At 40.7% G+C, this 17,790-nt stretch overlaps 1 protein-coding gene across 4 annotated transcripts; it reads left to right on the forward strand.

Moving 5' to 3' along the window:
- The first annotated feature begins 13,144 nt into the window (after nt 1–13,144).
- ARMCX1 (armadillo repeat containing X-linked 1) lies at nt 13,145–17,228 on the forward strand. 4 transcript variants are annotated; one of them, XM_080795340.1, is made up of 3 exons: nt 13,145–13,292; nt 14,981–15,093; nt 15,338–17,228. In XM_080795340.1, exon 3 carries the CDS (start codon nt 15,459–15,461, stop codon nt 16,833–16,835), a length of 1,377 nt encoding a protein of 458 aa, XP_080651466.1. In that variant the 5' UTR covers nt 13,145–13,292; nt 14,981–15,093; nt 15,338–15,458; the 3' UTR covers nt 16,836–17,228. The 4 variants fall into 4 exon arrangements, with proteins under 4 accessions (XP_080651466.1, XP_080651467.1, XP_080651469.1 ...); XM_080795341.1 differs by having other exon boundaries at nt 13,145–13,270; XM_080795342.1 differs by lacking the exon at nt 13,145–13,292 and adding an exon at nt 13,912–14,184.
- Nucleotides 17,229–17,790: the final 562 nt, after the last annotated feature.

The raw sequence follows: 17,790 nt of genomic DNA on the forward strand, positions 1-17,790 counted from the left end.
ATCTTCCTGCCTTCTGAAATAATGTCTCTCTCTTGGGTCGGCAGTGGCACAATCCACAAATGGTCATGGCATTTGGACACAGTTGCCTTTTATTTAGAAGACAGAGGGAAACAGATGTGGAGAAGCACGTTCCTGGAGCCTGAACAGTACTAGTCAAAGTGCAGATGTTTGGGTTTCTAAGTTGTACTGTGCCAACAATGAGCACCAGATCCTGTGTGACACAGGCACCCACGTGTTATTTAATATGTGTGTGTGTTTGTGTGTGTGTGTGTGTGTGTGTGTGTGTATGTGTGTGATATGCAGGACCCTTTAAAACATGGGATTTAAAGAGGACCCCTCATGCCCAATTCTAAGGGTAGGACTGAGGCTAGGATAGCAGTGGATGACATTTCTAGATAATTTGGAGAGTTAAGCGGCCTTATGAGCTAGTTCTGGGTTCCACTGTGGTCCCAGGTCCTGATTCTTACTCTAGTGTTGTAGCAGACTCAGAGTCAGGGGTTGGATTACGGTTTTGGGTATAGTGGCCTTGCTGGGTCATGCAGGAGTTTAACACCACTTTTTGAAAATGAAAATGCAGTTCTTCTTCTTGGGCAAAAGGCCCATTTCTGGGAAACACATAAACCGATTGACCCTTAAGACAGTGTAGTATAGGGGAGAGAGTGCAATCTGGAGTAGAGGATGAGGCAGCAAAGGTATTCCCATTTCTCTTTCCCTTTTATTTTTCAAACATGAAGGAGCAGATTTGAGAGGGAAAGGGAATGAATCTGGTTTAAACTATTTGATTTTGAGGTGCCTATGGAACTTTCAAGTGGGATGTTCAGTGTTTATTTGAAAAGTGTGGATCTAGAGCTCAGAATCAAGGTCTGACTAAAAATATGTATTTTAGATGATAACTGAAGCCAGGAAGTGAGTCAGGTAGCCCCAGCAAGGGGTACAGATTGAAAAACTGAGGACAGAAAGCTGAGAAAGCTCAATACCTGTGGGACTTTGGCAGAAAGGAGTGCAGAACTGCAGTGGAAGATGTGGTCTCTCATCAATATTTTACGCGTATCTCTATATATTCTTTTTCTTCCCTTTTAAAAAATTGTGGCAAAGTACACAAAACATTTACCATCTTCACCATTTTTAAGTGTACGGTCCATTGACATTAAGCACATTCACAGTGTTGTGTAACCGTCAACCACCATCCATTTCCAGAACTCTCTCCATCTTTTCAAACTGAAATTCTGTACCCATTAAACACTAACTCCCTAATGATCCCCTCCTTCATCCCTGGGCAACCACCATTCTATCTTCTGTCTCTATGAATTTGACTACTCATGCATTTGACTACCTCATATAAGTGGAATCACACAATGCTTATCCTTTGGTGACAGGCTTATTTTATGTAGCGTAATGTCCTTGTATTAGTCTGCTTAAGCTGCTAGAGCAAAATACCACAGACTGGGTGGTTTAAACAACAGAAACGTTCTTTGTAACAGTCCTGAAGGCTGAGAAGTCCAAGATTAGGTGCTGAAATTTGGTTTCTGTGACAGTTCTCTTCCTGGCTTGTAGATAGCCACTTTCTTGCTATGACCTCACATGGCCTTTCCTTGGTGTGTGCTCCTAGAGAGAGTGAGTGAACACTCTGGTACTTCTTCTTATAAGGACACTAATCCTATCAGATCAGAAACCCACTCTTTTTTTTTTTTTAAGATTTTGCTTATTTATCTGACAGAGAGAGAGAGAGAGAGAGAGATCACGAGTAGGCAGAGAGAGCAGCAGAGGGAGAGGGAGAAGCAGACTCCCGGCTGAACAAGGAGCCCAGAACCCTGGGATCATGACCTGACCCGAAGGCAGATGCCTAAGTGATTGATCAACCCAGGTGTCCCACAGGGACCCACTCTTATGACCTCATTTAACCTTAGTTACTTCCTTAGAGGCCCCACCTCCATACACAGCCTATACAAAATTCAACGGATGAATTTTGGCAAGACACACATATTCTGTGCGTAATAGTCCTCAAGTTTTCCGTGTTACATTATTTACACAGAATTGGAGTCCTATTCTATGTTTAGTTCCAGAACCTGTTTTTTAAAAATGTAATTTTCATAGTTATTGCATACTGTAAAGCTTAGAGCAGCAACAAGAAAAATCCACTGGAAGTTTGCTTCATCCTTTCCCAGGCCAGATTTCTGTTACTCAGAGACAATCACTTTGAAATCTTTTAACTATTTCTTCTGGCATCACCTTCATATTTCTTTTTTTTTTTTAAAAGATTTTATTTATTTGACTGACAGATCACAAGTAGGCAGAGAGGCAGGCAGAGAGAGAGGGGGGGAAGCAGGCTCCCCGCCAAGCAGAGAGCCCGATGCAGGGCTCGATCCCAGGACCCTGAGATCATGACCTGAGCCGAAGGCAGAGGCTTTAATCCACTGAGCCACCCAGGTGCCCCTACCTTCATATTTCTAAATAACCTATTTACACTTTTATTTCTTGATTTTTAATTTTTATACATCAGTTATGACTTCAGTTAAGGATTCAGTTATCTTATACCTCCCACTCCATATATAACCACACTTGTCCAACATTCTCCTAATATATTGTTGTTATATCGTGGTATTTTATTAAATCAATATTAAGTGTTTATATTATGTCTATGTAAATATTATTCAAAGCTGAACTATAAGAAGGAGTAATTGAGAACATAGAAGCCACCAGACAGTTTCGCTTCAAATCCTGGTTTTGTCACTTTAATAGCTGTGTGGTCTTAAGCAAATCTCTTAATCTCTCTCTGCCTCACTTTCCCTATATTTAGAATGAAAATAAAAATATCTATTTTATTTTTTTAAAGATTTTTTATTTATTTCTTTTTGCCAGAGAGAGAGAGAGAGAGGACAAGCAGGGGGAGTGGCAGGCAGAGGGAGAAGCAGACTCCCCACTGAGCAGGGAACCCAATGTGAACTTGATTCCAGGACCCTGGGATCATGACCTGAGCCAAAGGCAGACGCCCAGCAGACTGAGCCACCCAGGCACCCCAACAATATCTATTTTATAGGATTGCCGTGATAATTAAATGATTAAGCACTCAGCAGAACTTAGAAATTGGCATATATTATATATTATTGTTATTCCTTGTATATATTTTTATTTCCCTTCAATTCTGTCTTTGCTTCATGTATTTTTGGGGCTTTGTCATTAGGTCTATATACATTTATAATTTTCATATCTTCTTTGTAGTTTGACATTTTCATTATTATAAATGACCCTTCTTAGTCTTTAATAACAATGTGTGTCTTAAGGCCTAATTTTTCTGGTATTAATAAAGCCACTCCAAGTCCCTTTTGCTTTCTGTTGCATGGTATAACTTTTTTAATCCTTTGATTGTCAACCTATTTGTGTCTTTGATTCTGTATGTCTTTTGTAGGTAGCATAGATCATATTTTAAAAATCCATTCTGCTTTTAAATTGGAGTATTTAGGGGGTGCTTGGCTGGCTCAGTCAGTGGAGCATGTGACTCTTCATTGTGAGGTTATAAGTTGGAGCCCCACATTAGGTGTAGAGAGTACATAAAAATAAAATCTGAATAAATAGGAGTGTTTAATACATTTATATTTAATGCAATCACTGATAAGGATAATTTATATATGCTATTTTGCTCTTTGTTTTCTTTTCTTTTACATTAACATTTTATTTTTAAACTTTAATTAATTAATTTAAATCAAATGAATTAACATACAGTGTATTATTAGTTCCAGAGGTAGAGTTCGGTGAATCATCAGTCTTATATAATACCCAGTGGTCATTACATCACTTGCCCTCCTTAATGTCCATCACCTGGTTACCCCATCTTCCCACCCTCCTCCCCTCCAGCAACCCTGTTTGCTTCCTATAATTAAGAGTCTCTTACAGTTTTTCTCCCTCTCTGATTTTGTGTTGTTTTATTTTTCCCTCTCTTTCCTATGATCCTCTGTTTTGTTTCTTAAATTCCACATATGAGTGAGATCAGATGATAACTTTCTTTCTCTGATTGACTGATTTTGCTTTGCTATTTTTTTTTCTATATGACTTATGTTCTTTTGTTCCTCTATTCCTCCACTGTTGTTTTCTTTTATGTCAAGTAGACATTTTATAGTGTACCATTTTCATTCCCTTGTCATTTCTTTTACTATATTTTAAAATATATTCTCTTAGTAGTTGTCCTGGGAATTACAATGAACAACGTAACTTAAAAAATCAAGTTCAGATCAATACCAATTTAATTTCAAATCTTTGCTCCTAATGGCTCCATTCCCTACCCACTCCTTTGCATTATTATCATACATATCACATCTTTATACAATGTATGTATATCAACATAGAGTTATTCATATTGCTTTATGAAGTTGTCTTTTAAATCAAATAGAAAAAAATAGTTACAACAAAATACACTTATACTGTCTTTTATGTTTTCTATATAGTTGTATGTATTTTAATCCTTTGTTGAGAGCTGGTTATTTAGGTAATATAGCAACCCTGTATACTGATGCTCCTCTCAGTGGTCATTTGTTTATTTGTTTGTTTACTTGGTGGGACTAATTCTGTGAAGTTTCCTCCCCACCCTCACACACTCACTGTGTACATCTCTGATGTTCCAGCCCAGATCTTTTCCCCTTGTTTTTATGTTTTAGCCTGGCTACTTAGGTTTTGCCTGTGGGTTAGCATGTCACTTATTGGTCAAAGGTTGTGCTTAAGTTCCTTCAGTCAATTAGATATTTACCCTTTATCATTAGATATGTGTGTAGCTGCTCTCACATTTCAGTGAGTTTACATATTTTGCTCCTCTCCCCTTTAGCCAGGGACTAGTAGCTTAGAAGCCTCTTCTCTGATTGTTCCTGAAAGGATATAGCCTTGGACATTCACACATTCTTTCAGACTGGCAAGGATGACTGTGGCTTTATTTTTAATCTTGGCTTTCTAGGATTTGTCCCTGGGTCAGAGTAGCTTATGGTTTAGTCAGTGCTTGGTCAGAGGTTATGTTTAAGCTCTTTGTGCCAGTGAGGCTTTTTCCCTGTGTTTATGGGTCTCTGTGTGGCTTGGGGAATCCCTTCAAGCCTGTTTCATATCTTTCTCTAATTATCCTACGAGGATGAAGCCTAACATATACACACAGTCTTCCTGATCCCCACAATTTTTATGTGATCTTAAGAGGACTTTTATTGGTTGCCTCTTTCCCTGGTTCTCTCTAGGAAATTTATGACTGTTCTGACCTTTTTCTTATATTAGAGGTGCTAGCCTCTCCACCAAGATCTCCATTGCTTTTTGTTTGTTTGTTTGTTTGTTTTTTACAATGCCTGTTAAAATGCATGGAATTTTCTACTACCTTTTCCAAACGATTTCAGTCCTTTAGGCAGAGCCGCAGCATTCCTCATTCTTGTGTCTTGCCTTTCTTCTTGGGAAGAACTCTTGTACCACTGCACGAGAGCTGAAAGCAGGCACCTGCTTTTACCTGAGTGACACTCCTGCTCTGTGAGATGGTGCTGGGAAGGGATAGAAGTTCCTGGTCTTTTTGGCTTGCCCCTCCTAGAATAGGAAAATTATTTGAGGATATAATTGTTAAACATTTCCCAGATGTTTTGAACGTCATAAATTTAGATTCAAGAAGGTCAATAAATCCCAAGCAGGATGAACTAAAAAAAACCCAAAAAACAAAAAACCATGACTAGACACATCTTATCAAACTACTAAAAACCAAATGTAAAGAAAAAAAACGTGAGGGAAGCTAGAGGAAAATAACACATTACTTGTAGGGGAACAGCAATTTGAAAGACTGTGGTTTTCTTATCGCAAACAATGAAGGTCAGAAAATAGGAGAATAACAAAATTTTTGAAGTGTTTAAAGGAAAGAATTGCCAAACCATAGTAATGCTTCAAGAACAGAGATGTAATAAAGATGTTCTCAGATGAAGGAAAACCAAGAGAATTTGTTGCCAACAGACACGTAAAAAAATGGTAATGGAAGGTCCCTAGCCGAAAGGGAAATGATACCAGGGGGAAATGTGAAATTCAGGAATGAAGGAGAACCAATAGAAATGGTTAACATCAGGGTAAATATAAAAAAAAAAACCTTCTGTTTTTTGAAAACAGTAATGACATTGTATTAGTTCCCTACTGCTGTTGTAACAAATTATTGAAAATTCAATGGCTTAAAACAGGACACATTATCTTACAGTTCTGGAGGTCAGAAGTCTAAAATGGGTTGACAGACCTATGTTCCTTCTGGATGCTCTAGTGGAGAATCCATTTCCTTGCTTTTCCCACTGTCTATTGGTTGCTTGCATTCCTTTGCCCATCACCCCATGTCACTCTGATGTGTGATTCTGTCATCACATCGTATATGACACTTCTGCCCCCCTTTATGGACTCTTGTAAAAATTTTTTTTAAAAGAACCCTTGTGATTACATTAGACCCACCCTGTCAATGTAGTATAATGTCCCTAACACAATATCCTTAATTGAATCATATCTGCAAAGTCCCTTTTGCCAAATAAGGTAACTTAGTCATAGGTTCCAATATGTAGGTATCTTTGAAGAGACATTCTTTTTCCTACCACAACATCATCAAGGATCCACTAATTTTTTAAATAATTTAATGTGTTCTAGAGCATAGGGAAAGGGGGAAATCTACCCAATTAATTCTATAAGGCTTCATAAGACTTCATAAGACTTATACCAAAACAAAGAGGACTAGAACTAAAAAAGTAAACCAGAGGTCAATCTAAATTATAAACACAAATGCAAAAATCCAAAACAAAATATTATCAAATTAATGTAGCACTATAGAAAATAGAATAGTAATAATGATCCCTATTTTTTTATGCTTGTTCTATTAGATTTGCATCAGTGTTATGGAGGCTATGCATGGGCTGAATAACATGACTTCCACTCACCATGTTTGATTGTGTACTAACACTGCTAAGTGCCCAAACTGACAAAATAAGATTATGAAGAACCATTCAATACAATAAGACAGTATTTCCTGGGGGTACCATTCAGCCCCATGGTGATAGGATTGTTTTATGGGACACAGTTCATCATGGTTAGAACAGAAATTTTTCCTTATGGACATAAATATTCTAGACACACATTTATCTTCTTTGCTCATGATGATTCTTCAGTGCCAGCATTCATTGACTTGCAGAATGCCTTAATCATCATCGGGTTATCCTAGGTAACACTATTGTCTCTGACCAAGGAACTCATTTAATGGTAGAAGTACAATAATGGGGTCATATCCAAAGATTCACTAGTCTGTATTATTTACTCCATCATGCAGAGGCAACTTGCCTGATAGAAAAGTAAATGAATTACTGAAAGCTTAGTTATAGGATCAGATGTTCCACGTTGAGAGTGCTATAGTACAAGAATACAATGGCTGCTTTAAAACCAGTGACAAATATATGGTGGTATTTCCCTCATAGTGAGGATACACAAGTCTGGGAATGAAGGGGTGGGGGGGGAGTGGCCCCTCTCACTATCACACCAATTAACCCAGTAGAAAAATATATATATTATTTTGTCTCCACAACCTTGGGCTCAGCAGGTTTGGAAGTTCTATTTTTCCAAGGGATGAGTGTTCCCCACAGGGAATAAGGCCATGGTTCCACTAAATTGAAAACTGAAACTGCAACCTGGGCATTTTGGTCTCCTTATGCAATTGAACTGATAGGCAGAGAAAGGGGTTGCTGTACTGGCTGGAGTGTTTGAATCCCATTACCAAGGGGGAGTACAGTTGCTACTACACAATGAGAACAAAAGAAGTTTGCTTGGAACCCATTAGGGCACCTCTTAGTACTCATTTGCCCAATAGTCCTGGTCAATGGGAAAATGCTGAAATCTGATAAAGATAGGATTGAAGGTTAGGGTCTCTACACCAGGGAAAGAACTATGAAAAGCTAAGGGGAATATGAAATGGATTATTGACTTTGGCCTCATGACTAGCTACAGAGGGAGCTGGGGCAGCTAGGTGTATCTTTGTTGATATATTTTTTCCTTCCTTTCTCTTATATATGAAAAATACTGGAGATGGTTGTTATAAATTAGGTTTCATGTGGAGAGTATGAATTAACATTACTCAGTGACAGCACAGAGGCTGATGGGTCTTTTTGTCCCTTCCTCCCTGTTGGAGATGAGTTTTTTTTTTTTTTATTGGAGTAAAGGACAAGAATGGATGCTGAGTAGCTAAAGGGGTGAATTGTGTTGGTTATCCTTTATTTTACCTCGCCTCCTGATCAATTTCCTCCCCTTGATTCTGTTCTATGCCCTGGGAGTCTGACTCTTATGGATTGTATTCCCTAGGCACCTTTCCTAGTTGGAGTCTCTTTGGATTTGGCCAATGGAATATACTTACAGAACTTCGGAGGAAAAGAGAAGACAATTTTTTTCTTCCCTGTTCCTTCACTGATTTGGGCTGCATTTTATTGGCAGTGACTGCCAATAAGTATACTGGCAATGACAGGCCAAAACTTCAGCTCCTGCAGATCTCTCTTCCTTCGCCCTGGTTTTTACCAAGAAGTCCCTCAGGCTTGAGGGACAAACACCAGAAGCATTCTTACAAAAATCAGGAAAAAGACAAGGATGCCAGTTTTTTCGCATTATTTAACACTGTTCTGGAAGTACTACTTAATGCAATTATCTGAGAAGGGAATGTGATATTAGTATTGGAAAGAAGGAAACAAGAGGATCATTACTGCAAATGAAACAAATCTAAGAGAATCAACTAAAAACTATTTGAAGCATTAGGAATTCCATAAAGAGGCTGGCTATAAAGTCAACTGTAAAAACCAACCACTTTCATATATAAAAACAATAAACAGAAAATGTAAGATAAAGAAAAGATTCAACTTACAATAGCCATGGAGAAAAGTAAGCTACTTAAGAATGCTCTTAACAAAAAAATCTGCAGGACATACTCATTAATTCCACAAGTATTTATTAATAACCTATAGTGTGCCAGGCAATGCTCTAGGAGTCATTCTTTTTTTAAATTTAGAAATGCTGCTGAGGAAAAAATGAAGACAACTAGAAAAAAATGGTTCTTATATAGAAAGATATTATTTTTTCCTCAGTTTTACTGAGATATAATTGACATATAATGTTGTGTAAGTTTAAGGTGTACAGTGTGGTGATTTGATACACATATATATTGCAAAATGATTATCACATTTGAAGAAAATCTAGGCCTGACTAAGCGGAACAGACAACCTCCAAAATGTAAAGACATAATTGATAAGTTTTCTATCATAAATATTTAAAAATTCCATATTGCATAGGTCCAAAAAATTATAAACCGTGAATATATTTGTAACACTTATAATAGTCAAAGAGCTCATTTCCTTGATTTACAGAAAGTTCTTATATATTAATAAGAAAAAGATGAAAATCTTAATGGAAAAATATGGAAAGGCAATTCATAGAAAGAAAGATACGAACAGTTAACAAACCTATGAGAAGATGCTTAATCTCACGAATAATTAAAGAAATTGAAAAATTTTGGAGCAGAACATGGAATATATATACATCAAAATTTAAGAGGTGAAAGTTGGCAACATGGATATAATTAAAAATGAACATCTACTTTGACCCAGTCATTCCACTTCTAGGAATTTATCATAAGAAAATAATGCCACAATTGTCAAAATATATATGTATGAAGGTTCCCATTTTGGCATTTTTGTAATAGACCAAGTTTGGGAAGAGGCTAAATATCAATCATTAATAGACTGGTAACATTTTGGTAAATCCACACTGCAGACTATTATTGTATCTGATAAAATAATGTACACAATATATTAGGTGAACAAATAGTTTGCATTCTATGACCCAAGATTATTTTTAAAAGCTATATGTGTATATACACCCATACAATGTACCTACTTACATTTATATGTGTGTGTGTGTATATATATATAGTTGATGATGATATATATTAAAAAAACAACAAAACCTGGAGAGTCAATTGAAAAGTTAACAGTGATTTTCACAGGATTTATCCTAGGATTGAGGTATATGGGTTATCACGGTGGTTATCAGAAAGGTGGAGAATTTGAACATCCTTATCTCCAGCTCCCTTCCTTTCCTAGTTAATACTTGCTTTCCTTCAGTTAGGTTCAAACTTTCACTCCCTTTCCCCCCACAAGGAAGTCTTTTTTGATTCCCAGACTCTGCCATTTCTTTTATTATATTAGTATGTTCCATTCATTCACAATATTTTTTCGGCTTGTATGCATGTGTGATTATTTCATTAAGGTCTTGTTTCCAGAATCAGTGTCTGTTTTGTTCACCAACATATTCACAACAAGCACAGGATTTATGGCAATTCTCCCTGGTCTCCTCTCCCTCCCAATATTATGATGTGGACAACTGAATTTTTCTCAGTCTTATATAAGGGGTTATGAAAATGCAGTTTTTATTTATTTTTAAAGATTTTATTTATTTGTGGGGGGAGGAAGAGGGCATGAGCAAGGGAGGAGGCAGAGGGATAAGAAGACTTCCCGCTGAGCAGGGAGCCCAATGTGGGAGGTCTGGATTCCAGGGCCCTGAGATCACGACCTCAACTGAGGTCAGATGCTTAACTGACTGAGCCAGTCAAGCACCCTAAAAGCGCAGCTTTTAGACATCACCCCACTCACACAAAAACAGAAGGAGAACACATCAGAAACAAAGAGCAAACTCACACTAAATGGTGAAATAGTAGGGGTTATTCCCATTTACTTCAGGAACAAGGTTGGGAGGCCCTCGATCACCATTATTCAACATCTTTCTGGAGGTTCTAGTCAATGCAGTACATCCAGAAAATGAAAGAATAAGAGATATAAATATTGGAAAAGAGGAAATTTAAAAAAATCATTTGAAGAGGATTATGTATGCATACCTAGAAAAACCAAATGTTTCAACCGAAAAACTATCAGAAATACTAAGAAAGGTCACTAAAAATAAATATATCATGATTATTTTTCCTTAGATAGGCAATAACCTGGTAGAAAATATAATCATAAAGGGAATTTCATCCTTCAAAACAACAAAACAATAAAATACTTAGGAATAAACTTAGCAGTAATGAGTATAACCTACTTGAAGAAACATAAAATTTGTTGAAGATCATAAAAGTCAAGATGGATAGACACAATTTTTAAAGATGTCAGTTCTCAAAGTGCAGATTCATTGCACTTAATGTCACTAAATGTCAACCATTTCATTCCGTGTATTGTTGTTCAACTTGGAAATTGACACATGCATCCATATACTTATTGCATTTGCATGAGGAAAGGTGGAGATTGTTAAAAGTGGTTGGTGGTGGAACAGGAATTGTAGGGCACGTTCACATTCTACCTTACACATTTCTGCATTGTTCGCACATTTAAAAAAAAATAAGAAATGTGCATAATGAGAGAGAGAGGCAGAGAGAGAGAGAGAGAGAGAAAGGAAGAGATTGATTTCTATACAGGGGATATATCTTTTTTCCTAGGCAAGTAGTTTATTATATTTTTAAAGTCATAGATGCCCACGAGAATCTGATTAAAGCTATGAGCCCTCTTTCCACGAAATGAACACGTGTATGTGCATAACCTTGTATTCAATTTCAGGTACAGCACAGAAGTGGTCAGTTGAGAAAGCCCACTCTAGGCTAATTGGTATGGTCAGTGGGGAGACTCCCTGCGGTCCCAGCACACATTTGGCTGAGGGGGCAGCAAAGTGGGTGTGGGCTGCAGACAGTGACCCTGCAGCAAGGCCAGGTTCTCCCTGGGTGCCCTGTGGCAAGGAGGCCAGAGGGAAGAGGCCCAGCTGGCTGCACCCCTCCAGCCAGGTGGTAGCAGCAGTGTTAAGGAGCCCTGTTAACTAAGGCACCACGAGAGAGGGCAGAGCAGGCCGATCTGGGTGCCTCCGCCAACCAACAATCACTTCATGGGAATCCACAGCTGCAGGGCTCTGTGGGAGCAGCAGTCCCTCCTAAGCATCCCTGAGTTACACCTGTGGGAATTTGGGGGAGGGAGGGAGAAAGGGAAGAAGCCAAAGACAGTTACTCAAGTTGGTCCCCTGAGTAAAGGTGGTATTTACCACCTTGGTCACCACTCCCTGTGTACTTTTAGAACCAGAGATAGAGTCAAGTGGCTGAATGCAGGGAATGAAGGCTCAGGAATATGAAAGGAGGTAGAGGGTCAGCAACCTCCTTCCTCCCTTTTTGACAGAGCTGAGAGATCAGACCATTTCTACATTCCCCACACCCTCAGCTGCCTCCACCTTAGTGGTCCGGAATCTAATCCAGGAGCAGGTGTTCAAAACAGCCATCAAATCACAACAGGTTCCTGCAGCATTCCGCCAAGACTTTGGGACATTAAATACATGTCTTTCTTTAATCAAACAAGACAGGATTGTATTGTTTTTGTTTTATCAAATTGTAAGTTGATTCTAAAGTAGAAAAAGTAGTAGATCATTTACATTAACTGGCCAAAATTAGACGACTAAAGATTAGATCTCTTTGTGGACTAATTCATAGATCGTATGAAAAAAATTGTTTTCAATTTTAAAATGGATTAGTATGTTTTGAAAGCTGCCATTTGGTTATAACCAGTAAAACATTTTTCTTGTATTATAAATAAATATAATGTAATTAATGAGGCCTTTTGGGTTTTCGCTCCCACTTATATTCTCCACTCAAATGAAAATAGCATCATTTAATTGTCTCAATATAAAAGTAACACATTACTGATTTTTAAAAATGAACAGGAAAGTTTAAGAAAGTAAGACACTCCCACTATGTATATTCTTTTCTGAGATCTTTCCATTGCATATAGGAGTGCAGGGAAAATGCTGGCTCTTCATGGCTAGGGGTGGGGGAAAGTGAGAGAAGGGGAGAAGCAATTGGACAGGGAATAGAGAAGGGAAAAAAAAACTATTCCTCAAAGAGGAAGAAAAGACCAATGGACAAGGGAACAGATGCACTTTCTCCCTGTTAACCAGAGAAAGGCAAATTCCAGCCACAAGGAGAAGCTCTCCTCAGCCTCTGGGATTGGCAGAAGAAAATGAGTGGCAGGACCTGATGTAGCCGGGAAGGAAAGGGGTGGGCTGGCTCTTGCCGCACTGCTGGTGGGAGTGGTAATTGGGGTCTTGAACTCACGGGTGACGTGGCCCTTACGTGAGCAGGAGCTGACGTTTGCAGGCGTCCTTCTAATCCTGGTCCTGGTTTGGTCCGGTTACCAGCTCCATATTACCCAGAGGGCGGGCGGGCCTGTGGCCAGGGAAGGAGGAGGAGGTAACTGCCCGTATCCCAGCAGGTCTGTGTGTGGATGGGCGCTGCCTGGGGGATCCGTGCGGTGCGGGGAGCGGAGGGTGGAGACCAAAGAGGGACAAGGCCTGCTTTCTCCACAGGCTTGCACTATCCCTGGCCCTTACAAGAACAAAAATGGTGGACGCTGGGGTCCCGATTCCAGGGGACACCCCAGACCAGGAGGGAGGGGATCTGAAAACTTTGGCATTCAGGGCCTTGAATTGGGAAGGGCAGCTATAAAGATTCTTGCCATGTGTGCTGGTCCATTTACCAAGCCAGAATCGTGGGGCTGTGCTTCTGTCATTCCCTATGTCTTTCAGTAGGGCGCTGTACCACTCAGAGCAAAAGAGTAACGTATCTGCCCAGAATCCCTGCAGGTCTGTGCAAAGGTGGGATTGCCCTGGAGGGGGTGGGGGTGGTTGAGGTCCTTGACTTAACTTGCGCCCATTTCTGACTCCAGCTGCCTTCCTGTTATTTTATGTAGGAAAAAGGATGTGACAGTGCCTGCAGGGAAAATGGCTGTCGTTGGGGGTGGGAATGCATCAGGGACGGGGCTCTTTTGCTCCTCTGGTTTTCCTTACTCCGTCGCCCCGCCTCCTCCCGGTCCAGTTGTTCGAAAGGGGTGTGGTTTTTGCTGGGAAAATGGCGGACCAGTGAAGGTGGGGGCTGCGGAGTGGGTGAATGCACGCCGGCAGAAAGAGGGCTGATGTCAGCGGGGTAGGGGTGAGAGGCCAATATTGGACAACCAGGATCCTGAATTCGGAAAAGCTGCTATTGGGACTCTGTGAAGTGCTCTTCTGTCCGCCCAGCTGTCTGCCCTGTCGCTTGTGTGTCTGTGCATCTTGCACTTTAGGGCCAGTTCAACCGTAGAAAGCAGGAAGATTGTCCAGAAAAAGCAGGTCAGAGTGAGGGTGGTGGCACTATTTGGGGACCCCTGGGGTGGAGAATTGTGAAGACTGCAAACCCAAGTGGACCCAGGCACCGCCTCCGCACCCCCCTCCTTTCCTCTACTTTATTCCGTTTTGGAGCTTTCCGAACAAAGTGCTTTGAAGTTAGACGACACAGAAAGGAAGGAAGTGGCTGGGGGGCGGAGTGTCGCCTGAAGTGGGGGTGGGGAGGATCTTGCTCCAAATTAGTCTTTGGAGTACAGTGTCTAGGGTTTGCTCTGTTGGTCAAGAACTCAGTCACAGAGTTAGCAGTCCTTAGGTTTCATGGAGAAGGCAGAAACTGAGATGAGAGGGGAAGGAAATTGCTCCGGAGCGGTGGAAGTTGGTATAATGGGTGGAGGGAGGAGTGTCCCGGTATCTCTGAGATGGTGGGGCTGGGAGAGGCAAGGGCAAGGGCGAGTTTTGTGCATTTTACAGTCTGTCTTCAGCACTCTCTCCACCACCATCCATTTTATTACAGGGAAAGGGTTGCGGAGTCACTTTTGAAGGAAGTGACTGACCAGGGGGATTCTGATTGAATTCTTGTTTCAATCAGAAACAAGGATTGAAAGAGATAAAGGAGATGGGGAAGGGAGATACTGAATTTTGAAGCCATAGCTCCGCGACTGAGGAGTCTGCACTGAGGAGTAGAGGGTTGGGCTACTCAGAACTGGGGCCAGAGATTCCGGAGAGGGAAGTGTATCCCATCCAGGGTGAAGTCCTGTCCCTTGAGCCTTCAGGATCCTCATCCCCACCCGTTTGTATGCAGGTTGCAGGACACAGTGGACTTCCAGGCAAGGAAGAGAAGGAAGAAACTGCCTGGACCTGTGCTGGTGTATGTGGGGGTGCCACTACCCCAAGACATCTGGAGGGGTAGGGGAGGTAGGGAACTGATTAGATACCTTAAATGTAACGTACTGGGGTGGGATGGTTGAACATGAGGTTGGAGGATCTGGAGGTGGGGAAAACTTTCAAAATTATCTTCCCCATGGAGGAAAGGAATCAGTGATCCAGCCCTGAATCCCTGTCACGTGCCTGTCCGTTTGCTGGTTTGTAGTTCAGTCTGTCTGCAGGCAGAGGCACAAAATGGGGAGACTAATGCCTTAAATCTTTCCTTCATTCCTAGGTTGCACTGTATCTGCAAGCTGCAACCAGGCCTGCCAGCTGTAGCTGAAGACTCCACCCCCAACGTAGGAGCAACCCCACTCTACCCTGGTTGAAAATTTGGTTCAGACGTTCACCCCAGCATGGGCCGCACTCGGGAAGCTGGCTGCGTGGCTGCTGGTGTGGTGATCGGGGCTGGCGCCTGCTACTGCGTGTACAGGCTGACCTGGGGAAGAGATGAGAATGAGAAAATCTGGGACGACGATGAGGAAGACGATGAAGAAGAATCTAGTGATATTGTAGAGACTGGCGTCCAGACTGGGAAAGGAGCTAAGGCTAATGCTGGGGTGGGGGCTGGGGCTAGACTTCAGGATGAATCAAAGGTCAAGGCCGAGGTGGGCATGGAACTCCAGAATGGTTCAGATGTAAAGGCAGAGGCCCACTTGGGGGCTCAGAGTGGAGGTGGCCTAGAGGCCAAGGCCAAAGCCCTTTTCAGCACTCTGAAGGAACAGGCAAGTGCAAAGGCCAGCAGAGGAGCCAGGTTGGGCACTATCTCTGGGAACAGGACCCTTGCACCCAGTTTACCCTGCCCAGGAGGCCGGGGTGGAGGCTGCCACCCCACCAGGAGTGGGGCTAGGTCTGGAAGTAGGGCAAGCGGAAAAACCAAGGGAAGGACCCGAGGTAAGAGCACCAGGACTCCAGCTACATCATGGCCTGTTCGCAGGGGCAAGTTTAACTTTCCCTATAAAATTGATGATATTCTGGGTGCTTCTGACCTTCAAAAGGTTCTTAACATCCTGGAACGATCAAATGATCCTTTTATTCAAGAAATAGCTTTGGTCACTCTGGGTAACAACGCAGCATATTCTTTTAACCAAAATGCCATTCGTGAATTGGGTGGTCTTCCAATTATTGCGAAACTGATAAAAACGAAAGATCCTATTATTAGGGAAAAAGCTTACAATGCCCTTAATAACTTGAGTGTGAATGCTGAAAATCAGGGAAAGATTAAGACATATATCAGTCAAGTGTGTGATGATACCATGATCTGTCGCTTGGACTCAGCTGTGCAGATGGCTGGACTAAGACTGTTAACCAACATGACTGTGACTAATCATTACCAACATTTGCTTTCCTATTCTTTTCCAGACTTTTTTGCTTTGTTATTCCTGGGAAATTACTTCACCAAGATTCAGATTATGAAACTAATTATAAACTTTACTGAAAATCCAGCCATGACAAGAGAGCTGGTCAGTTGTAAAGTTCCCTCAGAATTGATTTCCCTCTTTAATAAAGAATGGGACAGAGAGATTCTTCTTAATATCCTTACTCTATTTGAGAATATAAATGACAACATAAAAAATGAAGGGCTTGCATCATCTAAGAAGGAATTCAGCAGAAGTTCACTTTTTTTCTTATTCAAAGAATCTGGAGTGTGTGTTAAGAAAATCAAGGCATTAGCAAATCACAATGATCTGGTGGTGAAAGTAAAAGTCCTAAAAGTATTGACCAAACTCTAATTGGGAGTATGTCCCAAACAATATTGAGATAATTTTTCATTGTGCACCGGGAACAATGCATTTTGTAAAGTCTTTGTTTTCCACTGTGCTTACATGACAATGAGATCCTTTTGGCTCCTACTCTGGAATAATGAATATCAAGAGTCATCAGTGATGTTACTTGTGGTGGCTGGTTTTAGTATGGAGCATTTTAATGATTTATTGAATACTAGAGCTTGTGTAAAGAAAGCATTTATTGATTCCATCTTGCTACCTAGATTGAGATATTTTTTACTCTTTCCTCTACCTAAACTGACAGCAGACTAATCATAAATAAGCTACACTTTTGTATTGGTTTACATTTGTTAATCTTCGACTTGTGTTTCATCAATAAAGTTGTGTGTTTTAACCAGCAAAAAAAATTACTCTGTCCTTGAGTTTATGATCTATTTGGAAAGGCAAGATGTATGGAAACAAAAATACACTAACAAAACCACAAGCCTCTGATCATGGCCAAACCCTTCTCATCTGTGCAGAAACTTCTGCAGGCAACAGCGCTCAGGCAAAAGTTGTACAGAGGAGGAGGACACTTAAGTAAGTTGGGCTTGAAGGATAGGATAAAAATGGGGATGTTTGGATACCAACTGGTAACTGGGGAGACAAATTTTGTGTTATGTTAAATATTTTCATGGGTTGGCAAGGATGCAGAGAAAGGGGAACCCACCTACACTGTTGGTGGGAATGCAAGCTGGTGTAGCCACTCTGGAAAAGAGTATGGAGGTACCTCAAAAAGTTAAAAATAGGGCTACTCTCTGACCCAGCAATTGCACTACAGGGTATTCACCCTAAATATACAAATGTAGTGATCTGAAGGGGCGTGTGCACCTGATAGCAGCAATGTCCACAATAGCCAAACTATGGAAAGAGCCTAGATGTCCATCAACAGATGAATGGATAAAGAAGAAGTAGTATGTAT

The sequence above is a fragment of the Martes martes genome (assembly GCF_963455335.1).
Source record: "Martes martes genome assembly, chromosome: X".
NCBI classification, from domain to species: Eukaryota; Metazoa; Chordata; class Mammalia; order Carnivora; family Mustelidae; genus Martes; species Martes martes.